This window comes from Podarcis raffonei, chromosome 17, assembly GCF_027172205.1.
Source record: "Podarcis raffonei isolate rPodRaf1 chromosome 17, rPodRaf1.pri, whole genome shotgun sequence".
Classification (NCBI taxonomy): Eukaryota; Metazoa; Chordata; class Lepidosauria; order Squamata; family Lacertidae; genus Podarcis; species Podarcis raffonei.
Genome location: NC_070618.1, coordinates 41732324 through 41752396, shown reverse-complemented (window position 1 = coordinate 41752396; position 20073 = coordinate 41732324). Strand labels below are relative to the sequence as shown.

At 42.3% G+C, this 20073-nt stretch overlaps 1 protein-coding gene across 1 annotated transcript; it reads left to right on the top strand.

Annotated features, from left to right (window-relative positions):
- The first annotated feature begins 1952 nt into the window (after positions 1 to 1952).
- On the top strand, positions 1953 to 18773 carry LOC128404973 (lysozyme C, milk isozyme-like). The gene is made up of 4 exons (XM_053371107.1): positions 1953 to 4597; positions 5311 to 5466; positions 15375 to 15468; positions 18330 to 18773. Exons 1-4 carry the CDS (start codon positions 4462 to 4464, stop codon positions 18472 to 18474), a joined length of 531 nt encoding a protein of 176 aa, XP_053227082.1. The 5' UTR covers positions 1953 to 4461; the 3' UTR covers positions 18475 to 18773.
- The last annotated feature ends 1300 nt before the right edge of the window (positions 18774 to 20073 follow it).

The following is a 20073-nucleotide window of genomic DNA, read 5'->3' as shown; positions in this document are numbered from 1 at the left end:
CGGATTTACAAATCAGTCCCCATACAAAATCCATTGAAGTTGAAAAGTGTCCCCGGATTCATTGAAAAAAATCTGGTAACCTTCCGATAACATTTAATATAAATAAATAAATAAATCAGCAACTAATTATATGCAGAATTATATGCAATCCCCCATAATCATGCACATAATATATGTAAAAGAATCAAGCCCCATCTGGTACTATATTTCTCCAACACAAGGAGGCATAACTAATACATAGGTGTTTCTACAATTATATGCATTGCTGCACATATCTGTTTATGTTGCTGGTTACTTTAGGAAACCTGGAGTGTACATGCATATGTTGTCGTTTAGTCATGTCCAACTCTTCGTGACTCCATGGACCAGAGCATGCCAGGCACTCCTGTCTTTCACTGCCTCCTGCAGTTTGGTCAAACTCATGCTGGTAGCTTTGAGAACACTATCCAACCATCTCGTCCTCTGACGTCCCCTGGTGGAGTCTCCTTCTTTGGAGGTCTTTAAGCAGAGGCTTGACAACCATATATCAGGAGTGCTCTGATGGTGTTTCCTGCTTGGCAGGGGGTTGGACTCGATGGCCCTTGTGGTCTCTTCCAACTCTATGATTCTATGATTCCTTGTGCCCTCCATCTTTCCCAACATCAAGGTCTTTTCCAGGGAGTCTTCTCTTCTCATGAGGTGGCCAAAGTATTGGAGTCTCAGCTTCAGGATTTGTCCTTCCATTGAGCACTCAGGGCTGATTTCCTTAAGAATGGATAAGTTTGATCTTCTTGCAGTCAATGGGACTCTCAAGAGTCTCCTCCAGGACCATAATTCAAAAGCATCAATTCTTTGGTGATCAGCCTTCTTTATGGTCCAGCTCTCCCTTCCACACATCACTACTGGGAAAACCATAGCTTTAACTATACGGACCTTTGTTGGCAAGGTGATGTCTGCTTTTTAAGATGCTGTCTAGGTTTGTCATTGCTTTTGTCCCAAGGTACATGCATATAATATTCATGTAATAATGATGTGTACAATATGCAAGAACTGTAAAGGACAAGCTCAACATTTTCAGAAAATTCTATCCGTACTGTGAGCAGCTTCCTAGTAGCTTGAAGCATCAGGTAGTACGTAAGTCAGAGACGGGCACCTTATGACCGCCCTTCAGATTTTGCTGGATGTTCCGTGTCAGATGTTCTTAGAGACAGAAGGGGAGAGGCCAGGAATAGCTAGCCCAAAAACTCAAAGGCGCGAAAAGGTCAGTGAGAGGAGGGGGAAAGAGCGGAAGTGGAAGGGTTGGAAGAAGAGGAAGGGGCGGAGTTTAGACTCGGCAACTGCAAATTTGGAGCCAGACACGGAACATCTGACACGGAACATCCAGCAACTCCCATAAACTGTTACCATTATCCACACTGGCTTGAGGTTAATGGGAGTTGGAGTCCAACAACATCCAAGAATCCCTGTGTTCCCCACCCACGAGTTTGGTAATAATGTAAGTTGCAATCTAAGTGCAGTTTTATTTTCTTTTTAGTTTTTTTTTAAACCTCAAAATAGAAATGGATCTGGAATGCAATGAGATGTGTAAAAAAAAGGAGATGGACCAGAAATGGAGCGAAATAGTCTGATCTTTCCATTCCTAGTGTCCAGCAGGTGGTAAACTTGTTTTTCTTTTCTGAATTTCTGCACCAGAAGTCCGTAGTGCCCAGAGGGGCAGCCATTTCATTTTCTATACATTCCTCCTTGAAAAAGAAACTGCTGCTGTATCATGAACTACAATTTCCCAAGGGCGTTGAAGGATTACATTCATGGTACACTGCAGCTGTGAGCTGCTGGCCTGCCAAAAGTACCACCCCAAAATGTCATAAAAAATGACTCCACCAAACTGGACCTCTTAAGGCAGTTAATTCTGATCAGCTGTTTGCATGGATTGTTCACTTCTTTTCACCAGGTTTCTGTTGTATTCACAACCTTGAATAGATTGATTGATCTATTCAATCATTCCCTTTTGTACTGTGAATTTGTAAATGAACCAATCAGTCATCCAATTTTTTTTTCACATGGCAGAAATAAAGGTAAAGGACCCCCTGACAGTTAAGTCCAGTTGCAGGCGACTCCGGGGTTGTGGCGCTCATCTCACTTTACAGGCCGAGGGATCCGGCTTTTGTCCGCAGACAGTTTATCTGGGTCATGTGGCCAGGATGACTAAGCCACTTCTAGTGAAACCAGAGCAGCAGATGCAAACGCTGTTTACCTTCCCACTGGAGCAGCACCTATTTATCTACTTGCACTTTTTTGGGGGGGGCGTGCTTTCGAACTGTTAGGTTGGCAGGAGCTGGGACCGAGCAACGGGAGCTCACCCTGTCGCTCGCAGGGATTCGAACCGCCAACCTTCTGATCGGGAATCCCTGGGCTCAGTGGTTTACAGCACCACCCACATCCCTTATGGCAGAAATACATTGGCACGAAAAAGGGGGGATTTCAAGCTGTCAAATACAAATTCATGTTTACGGCAAATACATTTAAAAATAAATTAGCTTGAGAGTTATTTCAGCAGATGCACACACGACCAGTTTCTTTGTAAAATACACAGTTAAAACATTCCAATAAAAGGTGGGCTTAATCACACATGTGGCATCACACTGAGTGGAGGAACATGCCTGTCAAATGTATAATATGCCCAGAAGAATTTCTACAATCCAAGATAGTAGGTGAAAAATGTCCACAGAGTGCTAAACTGTCCTTCCCTGATGCCTACGTGAAGGAAGTGAGAGAACATGACATGCTTCTACTGGACTGAGAAATCAAGATAGTGAAATAGATGGTTTTGTCTTTAAGGTACCGCAAGACTCATTATTTTTGCTACAACTGAAAAGCAGCATTCAGGGAAGGTAACAGCATGTAAATATTTTTTGATGGCTCAGCTATGTGTACGCTATTTGTAAAAAAAGAAGATGCATATATTTCTGTGGACAATGAAATGGAAGAAATACTTGCACAAGTAAATCAATTGCATCAGAATTTAAAATAAAGGATGAGTATGCAAAGGAATGTTGGCATGTTCACATATCCCTGACTGTAGTCCAGCAGCATCAGAAGTGCTCAGAAGTTTCAACTAGAAAAAGGGAAAACAGCCCGGAGGGAGAGGAGGAAGGCAGTAGGGAGGTTGGAACTGTGCAGATATGCAGGCAGGAGCACCAGATGGCATCTACTGCACACCTGCACAGCCCCAACTTCTCTGCCAATTTGCCCCTTTCCCTTCCCGTAAATGGTAGCAGTGTTACTCACGAGGAGACCAGGTGTGCAGGAACTGAAAAAAGTGGCAGCAAGGAAGTTAGGTGGAGCCAGAGAAGGTGCAAACAGTATCCCATTTCTGAAGGAATTTGGGAAGAGGGCTAGCTCTATTTTGTTGTGACATTCTCCTTGTTGGTTACTGCTATGTAATTTTTATATATATTGGCTGTGATTTTTTGATTTTTAAAAATTATGTTTGTCATTTTTAATTGCTGTTGTTGCCAACTGCTTTCAAAGCCTGCTAAGCAGAAAGCAGAATACAAATATTTTCAAAACACTGAAGTAAATATGTAAAATTACTATATTTGAGTGACACCAGGGGTACCATCTTAAATAAAATAATGATTCACATGGTGTGGTGCATGCACACCATTTGAATGGCAATGTCTATTAGCTTGAGGGGTGGCTGGCCCACTCAGAATTTTTTATTGGGGGCAAATAACCCTCAGCCCCCAGGAGGTGGCTCCTGTGAGTGACATCAAGCAGAGGGTTGAAGATTAAATGCTTCCAGATAAGAAATAGATTCTTTCTTGATGCCAAAAGGCATCAAGAAAGGCATCATACTACCATTGCTGAAATGAACACCAGGTTTGCCTTGTGGTGTCCCTCAGAAAATATATCATGTCTGCTTCCCACTCACTGTCACACACAATAGTACATATGCATTGAATGCCCATGTACAGCTATTTTGGAACGAGGCTCAGCTAAGTTTCCCAGACCTGTAGGACCAGTTGCATGAGTATTTTGAAGGTGGGTGTAGGCACGGGTCTGATGGCAGCTGTAAACCCAGTGCTTCCTTTAACAGTTTTTAGAAGTGGAATTGGCTCCAGGTAATGTGGGAAAGGCTAGGCTGTTGCTACAGCCATTAGCTGCCCTATAAGAGCGGGCCATATAGCTCAGCATCAGGGCATCTGCCTTGCATGCCAAAGGGCCCAGATTCAATCCCCAGCATCTCCAGGAAGGACTGGGAGAGACCCCTGTCTGCAACCCTGGAGAGCCACTGCCAGTCACTGTAAGCAGTACTGAGCTGGATGGGCCCATGCACCTGACTCCATATAAGGCAGATTTTGATGTTCCAATGAGATGGCACAAGAAGAAGAACACTTGCAGATGGAATGGACAGCCTACAGCCAGGGACTATAAAACCTGGGCTCTGGAGGACACACTGTTCTGCAAAGATCAGCAGCAATGAAGGCCTTTCTCCTTTCCGTATTCTACCTGCTCATTGTAGGCCATGAGACCAAAGTGTTTGATGCCTGTGAACTGTTTTATCTACTGAGAAGTTATGGAATGGACTCCTCTACATGGACTGGTTTACATCAATGTGAGTTCATGGGGTATACAACTTCCACCCTACTGGTATGATTAACTTAGATGCATTTTGCAGTATGTGATTTCAGTTTCCTCCCGTTTCGCTTTTCTAAAGAAAGTGTGTGTCATGCATTGTCATGCATATCTTTTTTTGTTTAAAAGTAATTATCCTTATTAACACGATCCTTTTTCAAATAGTGTGGTGAAATTGGAAATTGGAAACTAATAACCTATAGAACTTGCAAGAACCATGAGATATCGTAGTAAAGTCTTAAAAGCCGTTAGAAATGTTGTGGTGTGTACTCCCTATTATTTTACAAGGTTACAACAGGAAATGCAGAATTTTGAATTGCTAGCTCTCAAAACTGTGAATTGTCAACTAGCAAGATTCAAAGGAGGCATCACGACATTTGAAAAGTTTTAGAAGTTGTTAGAAATGTTTATAGTCACCCTGTGAGCCCTTTGAAAGGCAGAATATAAACCAAATAGAATAAAATGATATATACTACTTGCTATTTTATAATGTTAGAACAAGAAAGATTGAATGAGTCACATATGTTAAGGCAGAATTGTTAATATCAATTATTTTAAAGCTTTTAAACTGAATCTGGAGCTGAAATTGGAGTTATTTTTAAAATCCCATCCTATATCAATGTTTTGGAGCTGGTTTTATTATTTAAAATATATTCCACATTTCTGATTTTTATACCATGCTTCTATAACCAGTTGTCTGTTTGGCTACATTTGCAAGTAACTTGACTACCAACTACTTTACAAGTGAAGGCGACCATCCATACTATGGATTATTCCGACTGAATGGTGCCAAATGGTGCAGTAATGGGAAGCAAGCCTCGAAGAACAAATGCAGCATTGCCTGCGATAGTAAGTGACTCCTTATAAACCTTTCCCATGTGTGACTCAAGATCACCAGGTTATTTCTTATTATTAAGAAGTGTTAAAGGCTTAAGCTAGTTGGAATGTAACCAGAATGGACCCCATGGGAGGAATTTAACATAGTGCAACTGTTCCATCAGTGCATGCATTTCAGCTTGCCAGGAGGAATGATTCCCCTTCTCCTAACCTCATGCATTGTCCTGGGGTTTCTAATGATCTCTTCAAGCCAATTCGGGAGCACACAGGGGGAAGCCGGTTGTGCTGGTGGGACTCATTAGCTTTTGTTGTTGTTGTTGTTTAGTCGTTTAGTCGTGTCCGAGTCTTTGTGACCCCATGGACCAGAGCACGCCAGGCACTCCTGTCTTCCACTGCCTCCCGCAATTTGGTCAGACTCATGTTTGTAGCTTCGAGAACACTGTCCAACCATCTCGTCCTCTGTCGTCCCCTTCTCCTTGTGCCCTCCATCTTTCCCAACATCAGGGTCTTTTCCAGGGAGTCTTCTCTTCCCATGAAGTGGCCAAAGTATTGGAGTCTCAGCTTCAGGATCTGTCCTTCCAGTGAGCACTCAAGGTTGATTTCCTTCAGAATGGAGAGATTTGATCTTCTTGCAGTCTCAAGAGTCTCCTCCAGCACCATAATTCAAAAGCATCAATTCTTTGGTGATCAGCCTTCTTTATGGTCCAGCTCTCCCTTCCATACATCACTACTGGGAAAACCATGGCTTTAACTATACGGACCTTTGTTGGCAAGGTGATGTCTCTGCTTTTTAAGATGCTGTCTAGGTTTGCCATCGCCTTTCTCCCAAGGAGCAGGCGTCTTTTAATTTTGTGACTGCTGTCACCCTCTGCAGTGATCATGGAGCCCAAGAAAGTAAAATCTCTCACTGCCTCCATTTCTTCCCCTTCTATTTGCCAGGAGGTGATGGGCCCAGTGGCCATGATCTTAGTTTTTTTGATGTTGAGCTTCAGACCATATTTTGCGCTCTCCTCTTTCACCCTCATTTAAAGGTTCTTTAATTCCTGCTCACTTTCTGCCATCAAGGTTGTGTCATCTGTATATCTGAGGTTGTTGATATTTCTTCCAGTGGTCTTAATTCCGGCTTGGGATTCATCCAGCCTAGCTTTTCGCATGATGAATTCTGCATATATATTTTTCTGATTAAATTTTTTATTGATTTACAAATAAAAGATAAACAAAAAATAAGAAGAAAAAAAAGAGAAAAAAAATACACGTTACATATTTCACATCAAAAATTTCACATTTCCATCTCTTATAAGACTTCCTTCAGCTTGTCCGTAAATCATTCGTGGTAATAATTAAAATTACGCATTTCCTAGCTTGTATTGACAGTATATATCTCTCTCTCTTCTATTCCCTTTAGTCAATAACTCTTCGTCTTTCACAATGCTTCTTTAAATCCCCTTAACGTTGTTTGTCCCTCACTTATATATTCCAGGTAATCTACATATTTTCCCCAATCCTTAATGAACTTTTGGTCTCTTAAATATCTAATCTTTCCTGTCAATTTATCCAACTCCGCGTAATCTAATAATTTTGCTCTCCACTCATCCACCGATGGTATTTCCTGCTGTTTCCACTTCTGGGCTAGCGTTACCCTTGCTGCTGTAACTGCGTAGTACACAAATTTACATTCCTTCTTTTGTATCTCGTTCCCTAGTATCCCCAATAGGAAGATTTCTGGTTTCTTTAAAAACGTATTGTCAGAGGCTCAGGAGCAGAAGAGCAGGGGAGAGAGCAAATAGAGAGCGGAGGAGAGGAATCAGAGGGGAGCGTAGGGGAATATGACAGTGACCCGAGAGATTCCATGAGCTTCTCCAGCGAATCAGAAGATTCCCAGAAGGGGGCGCCTATGGTAAGGGCGAGGGGGGTCCCAGGGGGGACGCTCCATAAACAAGGGACCAGAGGGGACTCCCAAGGGAGCAGCGGAGGATCAGGACCAGTTCCCCCACCAGAGCACAGTGGGGGGGAAGAGTCACATGAGTCAGGACCAGCTTCTCCTCCAGCGGGGAGAGAAGATGAGTCAGGGGTAAACACGCCCCCATCGGGAAGTGGGGAAACGGAGGGAAGGCCAGGTCCAGCTAGCCTCCCCGAAAGAGGGAGCAGTGACACAAGTGTAACGGTCAGAAGGAAAGTGGGAGGCTGCGCGCGCGCGCCAAGTTCAAATGTGGAGGAGCGCGGGACAGCAGAAAACCCAGATTGGGAGCCAGGTCCTAAAGCCCGAAGGAGGGAGGGGGAAGAGTCAGGGGACTCAGCGTCAGAAGAATCGAGGAGGGCTGAGACTCCGACTAGCAGGAGGGCCCAGAGAAGGAAGGAACAGAGGAAGAGGTGGAGTAAGGCTAGAATCTTAAACTGGTGTCAGGGGGGAGGAGATTCAGATGGAACTTCGATGGTCTAAGGTATAGACGTAGCGTTGCGCGCTGTGCATCTGGAAATGAAACTGAACTTCAATAAAGACTCTTTTACTTGAGGAAGGAGCAGCGTTGGTCTTGTGTGAGCTGGGACCTTGGGCAGCGCTGACACGTATATTTTAGAATCTTCTTGAGTTCAATATATATTTTTTCCCAGAATTCTTTCACTTCTCTGCACTCCCACCACATGTGGTAAAAGGAGCCTTCCTTGTCTTTGCATTTCCAGCACTTATTACAAACCTTGTACATTTTCGATAATTTTATAGGTGTTATATACCACCTATAAAACATCTTCATGACATTTTCTTTTATTGTCGTACATGCTGTAAAGTTTAATCCATCTTTCCACAGTTTTTCCCAATCTTCAAATTGTATACTATGGCCCACATCTCTAGCCCAGTGAATCATAACGGACTTGACTTCCTCATCTACTAAATTCCAATCTAACAACATCTTATACATTTTAGATAAAATTTTCACATCATTGTCTACAATTTCCGTCTGAAATTTAGAGTCTTTATCCACATATCCTCTTTCTTTGCTGTCTTTTTTAAACATTGCATTTATTTGGAAATACTGTAGGCAATCAAATACTAGTTCTTTAACCTGCCCATAAGGTTTCAATCTCCATTTCCCACCTTCTTTAATTAATAATTGGCTGTATGTTACCCAGTTACTTCTCATATTAATCTTTTTCACACTTAACACTTCAAGAGGTGATAACCAGTGTGGAACTTTAGGCTCCAACAGGTTTTTGTACCTTTCCCATATTTCAATTAGTGGACCTCGAAAGATGTGATTTTCGAATCCCTTATGTACTTTCCTTTTTCCGTGCCACAAGTAGGTGTGCCAACCGAACCTGTTGTCGAAACCCTCCAAATCTAGCAATTCATTGTTCACTAACTTGACCCAATCTTTCAGCCAGCAAAGACATGATGCCTCATAGTATAATTTCAAATCTGGCAGGGCAAAACCTCCTCTTTCTCTTATATCTGTTAACAATTTAAATTGAATTCTCGGTTTTTTGCCCTGCCAAATATATCTTGAGAGCACCCTTTGCCACTCCTTAAAGACTCCATTCCCCTTAATTATTGGAATGGTCTGAAATAGAAACAACAACCTTGGTAGCACATTCATCTTAATTGTGTTAATCCTTCCCCAGAATGACAGTTTTAGTCTTCCCCACACTTCTAGGTCCTTTCTGATTTCTTTCCACACTGTTTCATAATTATTCTTATATAAATCTATATTTTTAGGGGTTACCCAAATTCCAAGATATTTAACTTTTTTAACCACCTCTATCTGTGACTGTTGTTGAATTGTTTCTATTACCCTCTGATCCATATTTTTAGCTATCATTTTCGTTTTCCTCTTATTTAGTTTGAAGCCTGCCACATCTCCGAACAGATCTATTTCCTTTAAGATTTCTTCAATTGTAGTTATGGGATCTTCAGTCATTATTACCAAGTCGTCTGCGAATGCTTTAATTTTATACTCATTATGACCGATTGTTACTCCTTTTATTTTTTTGTTTTGCCTAATTGAATTCAGAAGGACTTCTAGCACCGTTATAAATAGAAGTGGGGAGAGTGGGCAACCCTGTCTCGTTCCTTTCTGTATCTTTATTTCTTCTGTTATTACATTATTTATGATCAATTTAGCTTTCTGCTCCCTATAAATTGCTTTTATCCCATTAAGAAAATCTTTGCCCACTTCCATATATTCCAAATTTTTCAACATAAAGTCCCATGCCACATTATCGAATGCTTTCTCTGCGTCCACAAACATCATTATAGCTTGTTTGTCGTACCTGGCAGACAGATATTCCAACATATTAATTATGTTCCTTATATTATCTCTCATCTGCCTGCCAGGAAGGAAACCCGCTTGATCTTTGTGGATAATTTCTGATAATAAAATCTTCATCCTCCTCGCCAGAACTCCTGCAAAGATTTTATAATCTATATTCAGCAGTGAAATCGGTCTATAATTTTTGACTTGGGTTGGATCTGCATCTTGTTTTGGAATAAATATAACATATGCCTCTTTCCATGTTTCCGGAATTTCTTCTTCTCTCACAACCTCCTTCAATGGGTTCACCAAGATAGATTTCATCTCTTTGTAATAACCCGCAGTGAATCCATCAGGTCCTGGGGCTTTTCCTCTCTTCAATTCTTTGATTACTTCTACTATCTCTTCTGTTTCAATAGGAGCGTTCAATTGTTGTTTTTTATCTGTTGGGATTTTCTGCACCCTTTTATCCTTCAGAAATCTCTCTATTCTCCTCAAATTGTTTTTCTCCTTGTTTTTGTAAAGGCTTCTATAGTAGTCCAAAAATTCTTTCCTGATTCCTTTTGGATCGCTTATTTCTTCTCCCTCTACTGTAATTTTATTTATTGTGCTCTGTTCTTTCCTTTTTTTAATTTGCCACGCAAGCCACTTGCCTGGTTTGTTTGAGAATTCAAAGTTCCTTTGTCTTAATCTTTTAATATTCCATTCCACCTCTCTGTTTATTATTGTGGCAAACTGGGCTTGTAAGATTTTGATCTTTTCTTTTATTTTCCGACAGTTAGGTTTCTTAATTAGTTTTTGTTCATTGTCCATTATCTGCTTTAAAATTTCCTCTTTTCCTCTCTCTTTATTCCTGTTTTTAATTGCATTCTGCTGGATGAAGTAACCTCTTATTACGGCCTTGCTCGCGTCCCAAACCACTTTACTCTTTGTTCCTTTATTACAATTATCAGCAAAATAATCTATTAGCTTCTTCTGTGCATTTTCTACAATTTTTTGATCCTCTAAAAGATATTCTTTTAATCTCCATCTAAAAGTTCTTTTCTCAAAACTCTCCAACTCAAATTCAATCGGATTATGGTCTGAAATTACTTTGGGTCTAATTTCTATTTGTTTGGTTCTTGGTGTCAATTCACTTGAAATCCAGACCTGATCTAACCGTGACATCGACTGATTTGGTTCCGAATAGAAAGTGAATTGTTTATCCAACGGGTGTCTAAACCGCCAGATATCTATCAGGTTACAATTTTTTACCATTGAAAAAAAAGATTTTGGTAATTTCCCTTCTTTGCTTGCTCCTTCTCTCCGTCTATCCATTTCTAAGGAAACCACCCCGTTCATATCACCCATTAAAATAATTTTCTGATCCATGTACTCGAGTAATTTCTCTTCTAGGTTTTTGAAGAATCCAGTTTTGTTACCATTTGGTGCATAGAACCCCACTACGACCAGATTTTCTCCTTGCCAATTGATTCGAATCGCAATCATCCTTCCCTCATCATCCTTAAAGATTTGTTTGGCTTCAATCTTATTTTTAACATACAATACCACCCCTCTTTTCTTTTCTTTATCTGAAGATTCAAATTGAATTTGAATCTTCATCATCCTTAAAGATTTGTTTGGCTTCAATCTTATTTTTAACATACAATACCACCCCTCTTTTCTTTTCTTTATCTGAAGATTCAAATTCTATGAATTCTGCATATAAGTTAAATAAGCAGGGAGACAATATACAGCCTTGCCGTACTCCTTTCTCAATTTTGAACCAATCAGTTGTTCCATACCCAGTTCTAACTGTAGCTTCTTGTCCCACATAGAGATTTCTCAGGAGACAGATTAGCTTTACTAACTAGCTTTACTAATACTATTTTAATAATATTTATACCCCACCCACTCTGGGTGGCTTCCAATGCATATAAAAACACGATCAAACATCAAAAACTTCCCAATACAGGGCTGCCTTCAGATGTCTTCTAAGAGTTGTATAATTATTTATCTATTTGACATCTGGCAGGTGCCACTACCGAGAAGGCCCTCTGCCTGGTTCCCTGTAACATCACTTCCCATAGTTAGGGAACCGCCAAAAGACTTCCGTGTCTGGGCTGAACGAGGGGGTTGGAGACGCTCCTTCGGGTATACAGGGCAACACTGTTGAGGGCTTTAAAGTTCAGTACCAGCACTTTGAATTGTGCTCTGAAACGTGAGCCAGTGAAGACCCTTTAGCTGCCAAATTTTGGATTGGTTTTAGTTTCCAAGTCACCTTCATATGTAGCCTTACAGAAGTCCAAGTGGGAGCATGGACCACTCTGGCAAGACAGTCTGCGGGCCCTATCCCCTCAAAATAGTATTTGCCAGGATTCAGCCTCAATCTCTTAACCACCATCTATCCTCCAACCACCTCCAGACACTCACAGCCAGTTGAAATTAATTAATATGACTAAGTTAGGTCCATTAATTCCAGTTCCCCATGATCCTTCCTTGCTTCCTTCCCCTCTCTTTGTGTGGAAGGCTTTCAGACTCCTTTATCATCTGGGTGGCTCTTCCTTTTTCTTTCATATGTTATTTTATTAGTTTCCCTATATTAATCCAATTATACAAATTATACAAATACCAATTGATTCCAAATTAATTCCAATTAATTCCAAATTATGTAATGCGATTTAATCAACCAATCAATCTTTATTACGGTCCAGAGACCCAACAAATCGTTACAAAGCAATGCACAATTCAGACAGGCGATCTGGTTGCGACATCTGTCACCCCATTGATTGCCAGGGTTGATTCGACTGATCTGGCTGGCTAGGCAGGTGTCCCCTTCCTCTCTCACCGCTCCATGTGTGTCCCTTCCGAAGTTGCGCGCTCAGTGGAAGAGGATGACCATCCCAGATAGAAGGAGTGTACCGTTTTTCGGTCAAGGGTATACGATAGCTGTGCTCCTCTGCTAGAACCTCCAAACAAACTCAATTTAATTAAAGTGGTTTGCCGTGCTCCATAGTGCATTATATTACTGCAATTCATATTCTTATTAGCTTCTAATTACATTCCAATTGATATTATAATCACTTAGATAGCAGCTGCATTCTTAAAGATTTCTGTTCCTGTTATTATGTTATTTAACTTTTCAAAGAATTTCAAGTGAGGAGCTCTGACTTTTTTCTTTTCAGTCAGCATGTGCCAGTCTAATATGTCCAACTGTTTGTACCCTTGGCTTTGTTTGCTGCCCCGTCCTTGAGGTTCGTCTGCTGCTCTTGGGTGGAGCTATAATCCCAGAGTTTCTTGAGGTTTCTCAGTTTAGCTCCATCCCACAATGCTCCCATACTGCTTGGCTTCTCCAGACAAACAGCAGTCTACAGCAGTCTACTCCTTCCCGCTGATCAGTCTTGAAGCTTTGCCATTTCCTCCTCAGCCTGTTTCAAGCATAGCTGCAGGTAGTCTGGCAGCTCTTTCCTTTTGATTCACCACCATCCTTAAAGCCTCTGTTTGTCCACAGCCACCAAATTCCTTTCATCTTTATGACGGCATTTTCTGGCCAATGTCCTTCCTCTAAGGCTGTATCTCAACTCCTCTTGGTCTCTTTTCTTTTTCCATTGTTTTTGAGGGGTGGGTGGGGATCAGCTCTGATTTCACAAGATGATTCATTCAAACAATAGAACTCCCCCCACTTCCATCACTTTAAACCACACACAGCTTCAGCTGTTCTTTTAATCTCAATATTACTCAATACAATAATCCATCCTCACTTGTATATCTTTAAAACTTGCATTTGATGGCGTCTCCTCTGGTGTATGCCTTACTTTATGCCAATTAAAATCCAATTAATAGGAGAACCTCTGCTTCCGAATAGCAGCATGGGGGTTTGCGTCAGGCGAAAAGCTTTTGCACCCAGTGCCTCAGTCTGCCCCCATATTGCATGCAGGAGCAGGAGCCAGGCATCAAGGTGATCTGTGGATGAAGTCTGTTCCTCCCATGCCCTGGGATTTCCATGCCCTGGGATTTTTTTCAAAGAGGGCCAGATTTGATGACGTGAAGGGCCCCAACCTTTGAAGTTGTTGAGCTTTTTTAGGGTTGGAGTTTTTGAGGTTTTTTACAATTTTACCCCAGGAAATAAACTGCCACAGGGGCCAGATTAAACCAACCAGTGGGCTGGATTAGGCCCCCGAAACGGACTTTGGACATGCCTGATTTAACCCCTTTCATTCCCTTCTTCTTCATCTGCATCTCTCCGCAGTGTTGAGAGAGCCTCCTCCATTTGGGCAGACAGGAACAAGAAACCTCTGGGTGAAAAACTTTCCCTAAAGGGGACTTGATTAAGAGTTTCCCACAGGCCTCTGGTTGGCCACTGTGAAGATGGGCCATTGGCCTGATCCAGCAGGCTTGTCTTATGTTCTTATGGACTGGCCATATCCATGCACGCACCAGGAAATGAATTAGAGGGAGAACATGCTGTCTGTCTCCCAGTTTAAACTGGAGAATTGTTAATCAGATTCACACTTGGCATTTGTGACTGTTGTGCCCACATACTAGGCTTGCTTGGGCCAAAGGCTTAGACTCTGAGACAACCTGGAAGCTTTTACACTATGAACACTAAATAACCACAAGGTAGTGTTACAACCTGATACTGAATTGAAGATGCCTAGTGGAGGTTTTAGGCTCAGGTTCTTCTATCTTCATCACAGATTTGGAACATGTTTCAACAAATCATAATACCCCTGAGCATAACACTGAAACATAATACTATGAAGAGATATTTGGAAAGAACAAATAAGCTTATTCATATCTTTTATAGATGCTCAAAGTAGTTTCTTACTTCAAATATTTATTATCCTTTGCAAAATTGCAGTTGCTTTTGCAGCAGCTATTAGAGGAACAATCCTATAAGATACACCAGGATGAGCACAGTTAGGAGCCAATGGATCTCTGGCAGAGCTGGGAAATTCCCAGTGCAGCTGGGCTCCCTGTCCTTGGCCCAGCTGGAGATACTACAGCATATTTTCCACAGCCACGATGCAGCCAGCTTAGCCAAATTTGGCAGATCTTAAGACAGAGTAAGCCCTGAAAAAGGGGCATTCTGGGGATGTGGTGGGGGCAGGACCAGAGGGGACTTTAGCTGAATCCTAAGCCTGTTCAGCTCTACCATGGGACCTGGCAACTTGGTGTTAGTTAAGGTGGCGGGAAGGGTAACTCTAAAGTCTGTTTTGAAGGCTTGTTTCTCCTCTGCCAGGCTTAGGCTGGCTCAGCAAGTGGTAGCCCTGCTCCTGATTCAGATGGTTCAGCATGACTCTTAATCTCAGGGTTTTGGGTTCTAGCCCCACTTTGGGCAAAAGGTTTTGCAGGTGGTTGGACTAGATGACCCTCGTGGTCTCTTCCAACCCTACAATTCTATAATTACCTAGAGTTTAGATCTGATACTTTACACCAGCTTGCTTAACATCAGCTTCTTACATGTAGAATTGCTCACTTAAATATATATATTGCAACACGAAAGAGTTATATTCATATTTGCTATGGAGCATTACCACCTATCACATCCAACAGTTCCTCAAACATGGAAAGCTAACTGGAAAGAGTAAAGCTCACATTCCACATATACACAGCCTCCAGAATCAAAGATCCAGGAAGTCTACCTGGACCAGGATTTGTTCTTCCTTGACTTGCTTTTATTAACATCCTCTACAGAGTTCCTAGATGAGGATATTAAAGATGACACCGAGTGTGTGAAGAAAATTATTGGAGACAAGGAGATAGTCAATTCAAAACAGTTCTCTGAATGGTGAGTAATTGCATCAGCTTCCCTGCATGTAAGAATGTTTTAATAAGAAAAAACCAAGGAGCTAAAAAGTACCTGAAGTCCTGCTGTCTGAAGTCCCACATCCCAGCTCAGCTGGAGATATATTGCTGTAAGTCATCCACCCTTGATTCAGACACCTCAGCCAAGGTTTCACCCCCTGAGCTGATACAGGCTGAGTACCAAAACAGGGTGAGTACCAAAAAAGAGTGAGGTAGGTTGTCATGCCCACGTTATATAACTCGTCTTCCAAGGAGGATGTGGCCAAAGATGCTCTCAAGCTCTCAGAAACTGGCAGCACTCAGGAACAGTCCAAAACAACAGTTGAGGAGGTGTCAGGACTCTTGGAAGAGATTGGCGATGGTTCCTAGTTGCAGAGAGGTTGCTCTGTCAGGGCCAGTCCAATACATATTGGCACCTGAGGTGAACCACAAATTGACCCTCCCCTCCCTGGCTCTGAAGAAGGGGTAAGTGAAGATCTACATCAAGAACAAGGGGAAAATAAAGATTTACCTTGGGATCTGCTGCCCTTGTGGACCCTGCTGCCTGAGGTGATCTCCTCACTTTGCCTCATGCCTCTCTGGAGTGGAAACAGAACAACCCCTGAGTCCCTGGGAGCAATGGTGGTTCAAGAGGCAGGCTGAGACTATCTTACTCAAGAGAAGTGCTCAGATGCAGTAAAGGGCTACTCTGAGTAGGGCCTCCTCACAATGAGGGTTTTCTGCATCAACCTGGGCTTTAGCTGAGCTCTGCAATGAGGTTCCAGCCTGGGGGTCCCTTCCAATTCTACAGTGCTATGATTCTATGTCTCAGTATGAGGCTGCAAGAGCAGCTGAAGCAACATCTTCTGACTGTCTCTGTGTGCCCAGACTGTGGACTGCATCCTGTGTTTTTGCCCAACCCGCTAGCTATGTGCCTAATCCCACAAGCTGTGGATTGCAGCTTGTGGGTCTTGCTGTGGATCCTGGTGAGCCTGATACTTACCACTATTTCAAATTTCATTCAGCACAGGCATGTGACCTAGCAACCCAGCAGGACGTAGCCTTTGGCCATCTCAGCTGGCAGAAGCCCCACTCCTGAATGGAAATGTAGCAATTAGTGTTACCTGGTAATCAGGGGCACCAACTATAGGGGGCTTTGGGTGCCCGAGCACTCACAAAAAGTTTGTTGTGGGTGCTTGGCACCCACACCACAGGGCTCCAACCACAACTTCCGGTGCCTCGCAAATCACCAGAAGTCATGTCTTGTGAGACCTGGGAGATGCTTTCAGAGGTCTTTCGAACTCTTGGAACCTGACTTCCGGTGGCACTGGAGGTCAGGTTCCGAGGCCGGGACACACGTGTTACATCACATCTATAACCTGAGGCCCAAGACAGCTCCCCTGCTGTTAATGGCTTGTTGACTGTTATAAACATTTGATTGACTGACGTGACATGAAGATTGCAGGTAAATAATAATAATAATAATAATAATAATAATAATAATAATAATAATAATTAATAATTAATAATTAATAATACACTGCCCATCTGGCTGGGTTTCCCCAGCCGCTCTGCGTGGCTTCCAGAAAAATACAAAAAAGGTAAAAAATTAAAAACTTCCTGATACAGGAAGCCTTCAGATGTCTTCTAAAAGTTGTTTAGTTCTTTACCTCCTTGACATCTGATGGGAGGGCGTTCCACAGGGTGGGTGCAACTACCCTCTGTCTGGTTCCCTGTAACTTTGCTTCTCGCAATGAGGGAACCGCCAAAAGACCCTTGGAGGAGGACCTAGGCTAAGTGATGGGGGTGGAGATGCTCCTTCAGGTATACAGGGCTGAGGCCATTTAGAGCTTTAAAGGTCAGCACCAACACTTCAAATTGTGCTTGGAAACGTAATGGGAGCCAGTGAAGATCCTTTAGGACTGGTGCTATATGGTTGCAGTGGTCACTCCCAGTCACCAGTTGCCTCATTCTGGATTAGTTGTAGTTTCCAAGGTAACCCCACATAGAGCGCATTGGAGTAGTCCAAGCGGGAGATAACCAGAACATGCACCACTCTGTCAAGACAGGGCGTAGGCAGGGAGGGTCTCAGCCGGGGTACCAGATGGAGTTGGTAGACAGCTGCCCTGGACGCAGAATTGACCTGTGCCTCCACGGACAGCTGTGAGTCCAAAATGACTGGTCGCATCTGGTCCTTCAGGGGCACAGTTACTCCATTCAGGACTAGGGAGTCCTCCACACCTGCCCATCCCCTCTCCCTCCAGTCACTCACACAGGACCTTCACTGCCTTCACTGGTTCCGATTTAAAGGAGAGGTAGAGGTGGGTTTCATCTGTGTACCGATGAACACCCAGCCCAACCCCCCTGATGATTTCTCCCAGTTTCTCTGAGATAGGGATGAACATAACTTTCTTGAACCAAATAAAAAAAATTAAAAATTGTCCAGTGGCACCTTAAAGACCAACTATGTTTGTTCTGGGTATCTTTCGTGTGCATGCACACTTCTTCAGCTATTATTATTATTATTATTATTATTATTATTATTATTAATTTTGACTGTGTCAGTCCAACACGGCTACCTACCTGTTTCTTGAACCAGTTATCTAGGGTGGACCATGACGTGTCTTTCCAGCCCTGAGTGATTACTGGCTGACAAGGAGAAATACAATAAACTGTTTACATATAAGCACTGTGTTACTTTTATCAAAAGTTTAGGATTCAGAGAAGCAAACTTGATATGATTGTACAAATGGTTTTATCAAGAGTCTGTGTTTTTTTGAGAATGTACATGTGTACATGTGCACAAAAAGAATCTTAATGTGTTGCTCACCAGCTCTTTCTCTCCACCACCCCTTGCGCTTTTAGGCCACTCTATGAGAAGCACTGTGGTGTGGAAGCAATCACCATAATTGCTTTACGGTGTGTAATGTTTTTCCCAATGAGTGAATGGTTCCAACAACTGCTGAAGAAAAAGAAAGAGAACCCATTACACATAAAGGTTCATAAATGATGGTCAATACTTCTTGTTTTCATATGTTTTTTTTAAATCAGTTACAGTTGATGATTACAGTAGACCAATTGTAAAATGTTAGGTCTTTAACAGACACTGAAACATACATAGAATTGAGGATCATCTGCAGTGCAGGTATATGCAGATGTCCCATATAGAGATCAAACCTGTAACTTTGGCATTATCAGCACCATACTCTAACCAGCTGAGGTATCCAGACTGATAACTCTTGATTCTTGGTCACTTCTTGTATTTTTATGTTACAATTCTTTATTCATAAACTTGTCACAGAACAATAATTTTGTTTCCAATATTTTGTTGCTAAGATCACAGCCATTATTCCCCTCACAATTTTGCTCAGAATATTGTGTGCTTATAATTTTCCCAGCATCACTTAGAACAGGGATGAGGGATCTATGGTTCTCCAGATGTTTGGAGGGCTATAGCTCCCATCATCCCTGATGACTGGCCATGATTGCTGGGGCTGATTGCAGTCCCACAACATCTGGAGGGCCATAGGTTCCCCACCCCTGCATGAAAACAGATGACAAATCCGTGAAGATACTGTCAATCAACTGGGGTTTCTGGACAAGTTTCAAAGACCCTGTAATTAATATATAGATCATGATGTAATAAAATTTGTTATTTGTTATTTGTTATTTATCTGGCTGGGTTTCCCCAGCCACTCTGGGTGGCTTACATCGTTAAAAACCTCCCGGTACTAAAGTGTTTATCACCATGGCTAGATCTACTTAGAAGAGGCTTAGCTGGGACATCCAAGGCACTTTTGGACATGGCCATTATCTAGATATCAGTGTTCAAAGCCAGGTCGAGGAGAATCCCCAGATGCCAGCCTTCACAAGGCAAAGAACATTTGTTTCCCCACTTGCCGCCCACAGAATGGCTTCTAGGTACAACTATGTTTAGATTATATCAGATCTCTTCACCAAAATTACTATTTGGGGGAACATGGTGTCCCAAAGTTCTTCCCACCTCAAAAGGCTGAAATGCATCTCCACAAGAACCTATGTCTTGTGTCATTCTTGAAAAATCCAAATTTGCCCTTGAGAATTGATGCTTTTGAATTATGGTGCTGGAGGAGACTCTTGAGAGTCCCATGGACTGCAAGAAGATCAAACGCATCCATTCTTAAGGAAATCAGCCCTGAGTGCTCACTGGAAGCACAGATCCTGAAGCTGAGGCTCCAAGACTTTGGCCACCTCATGAGAAGAGAAGACTCCCTAGAAAAACCTCTGATGTTGGGAAAGATGGAGGGCACAAGGAGAAGGGGACAACAGAGGACGAGATGGTTGGACAGTGTTCAAGCTACCAGCATGAGTTTGACCAAACTGCGGGAGGCAGTGGAAGACAGGAGTGCCTGGCGTGCTCTGGTCCATGGGGTCACGAAGAGTCGGAAACGACTAAACGATTAAACAACAACAACATCATCCTCTTTTGCCTCTTTTGAATTGGTTATCATGACAACAAAATAGAATTGGCTAGCATAACAACAAAAACTAGAGACCAGGGAGAGACAGCTGAGGGAGGAATCAGAACCATTTACAGATTATCTAAAAAGGTATTGTTATGTACTAAACT

Excerpts from the sequence above, each read along its gene's own strand:
- LOC128404973 (XM_053371107.1), top strand. The coding sequence starts at position 4,462 with ATGAAGGCCTTTCTCCTTTCCGTATTCTACCTGCTCATTGTAGGCCAT. Across the intron at positions 4,598-5,310 it reads ATGGACTGGTTTACATCAAT|TTGTCTGTTTGGCTACATTT; the intron begins GTGAGTTCATGG and ends TTCTATAACCAG. Across the intron at positions 15,469-18,329 it reads TCAAAACAGTTCTCTGAATG|GCCACTCTATGAGAAGCACT; the intron begins GTGAGTAATTGC and ends TTGCGCTTTTAG.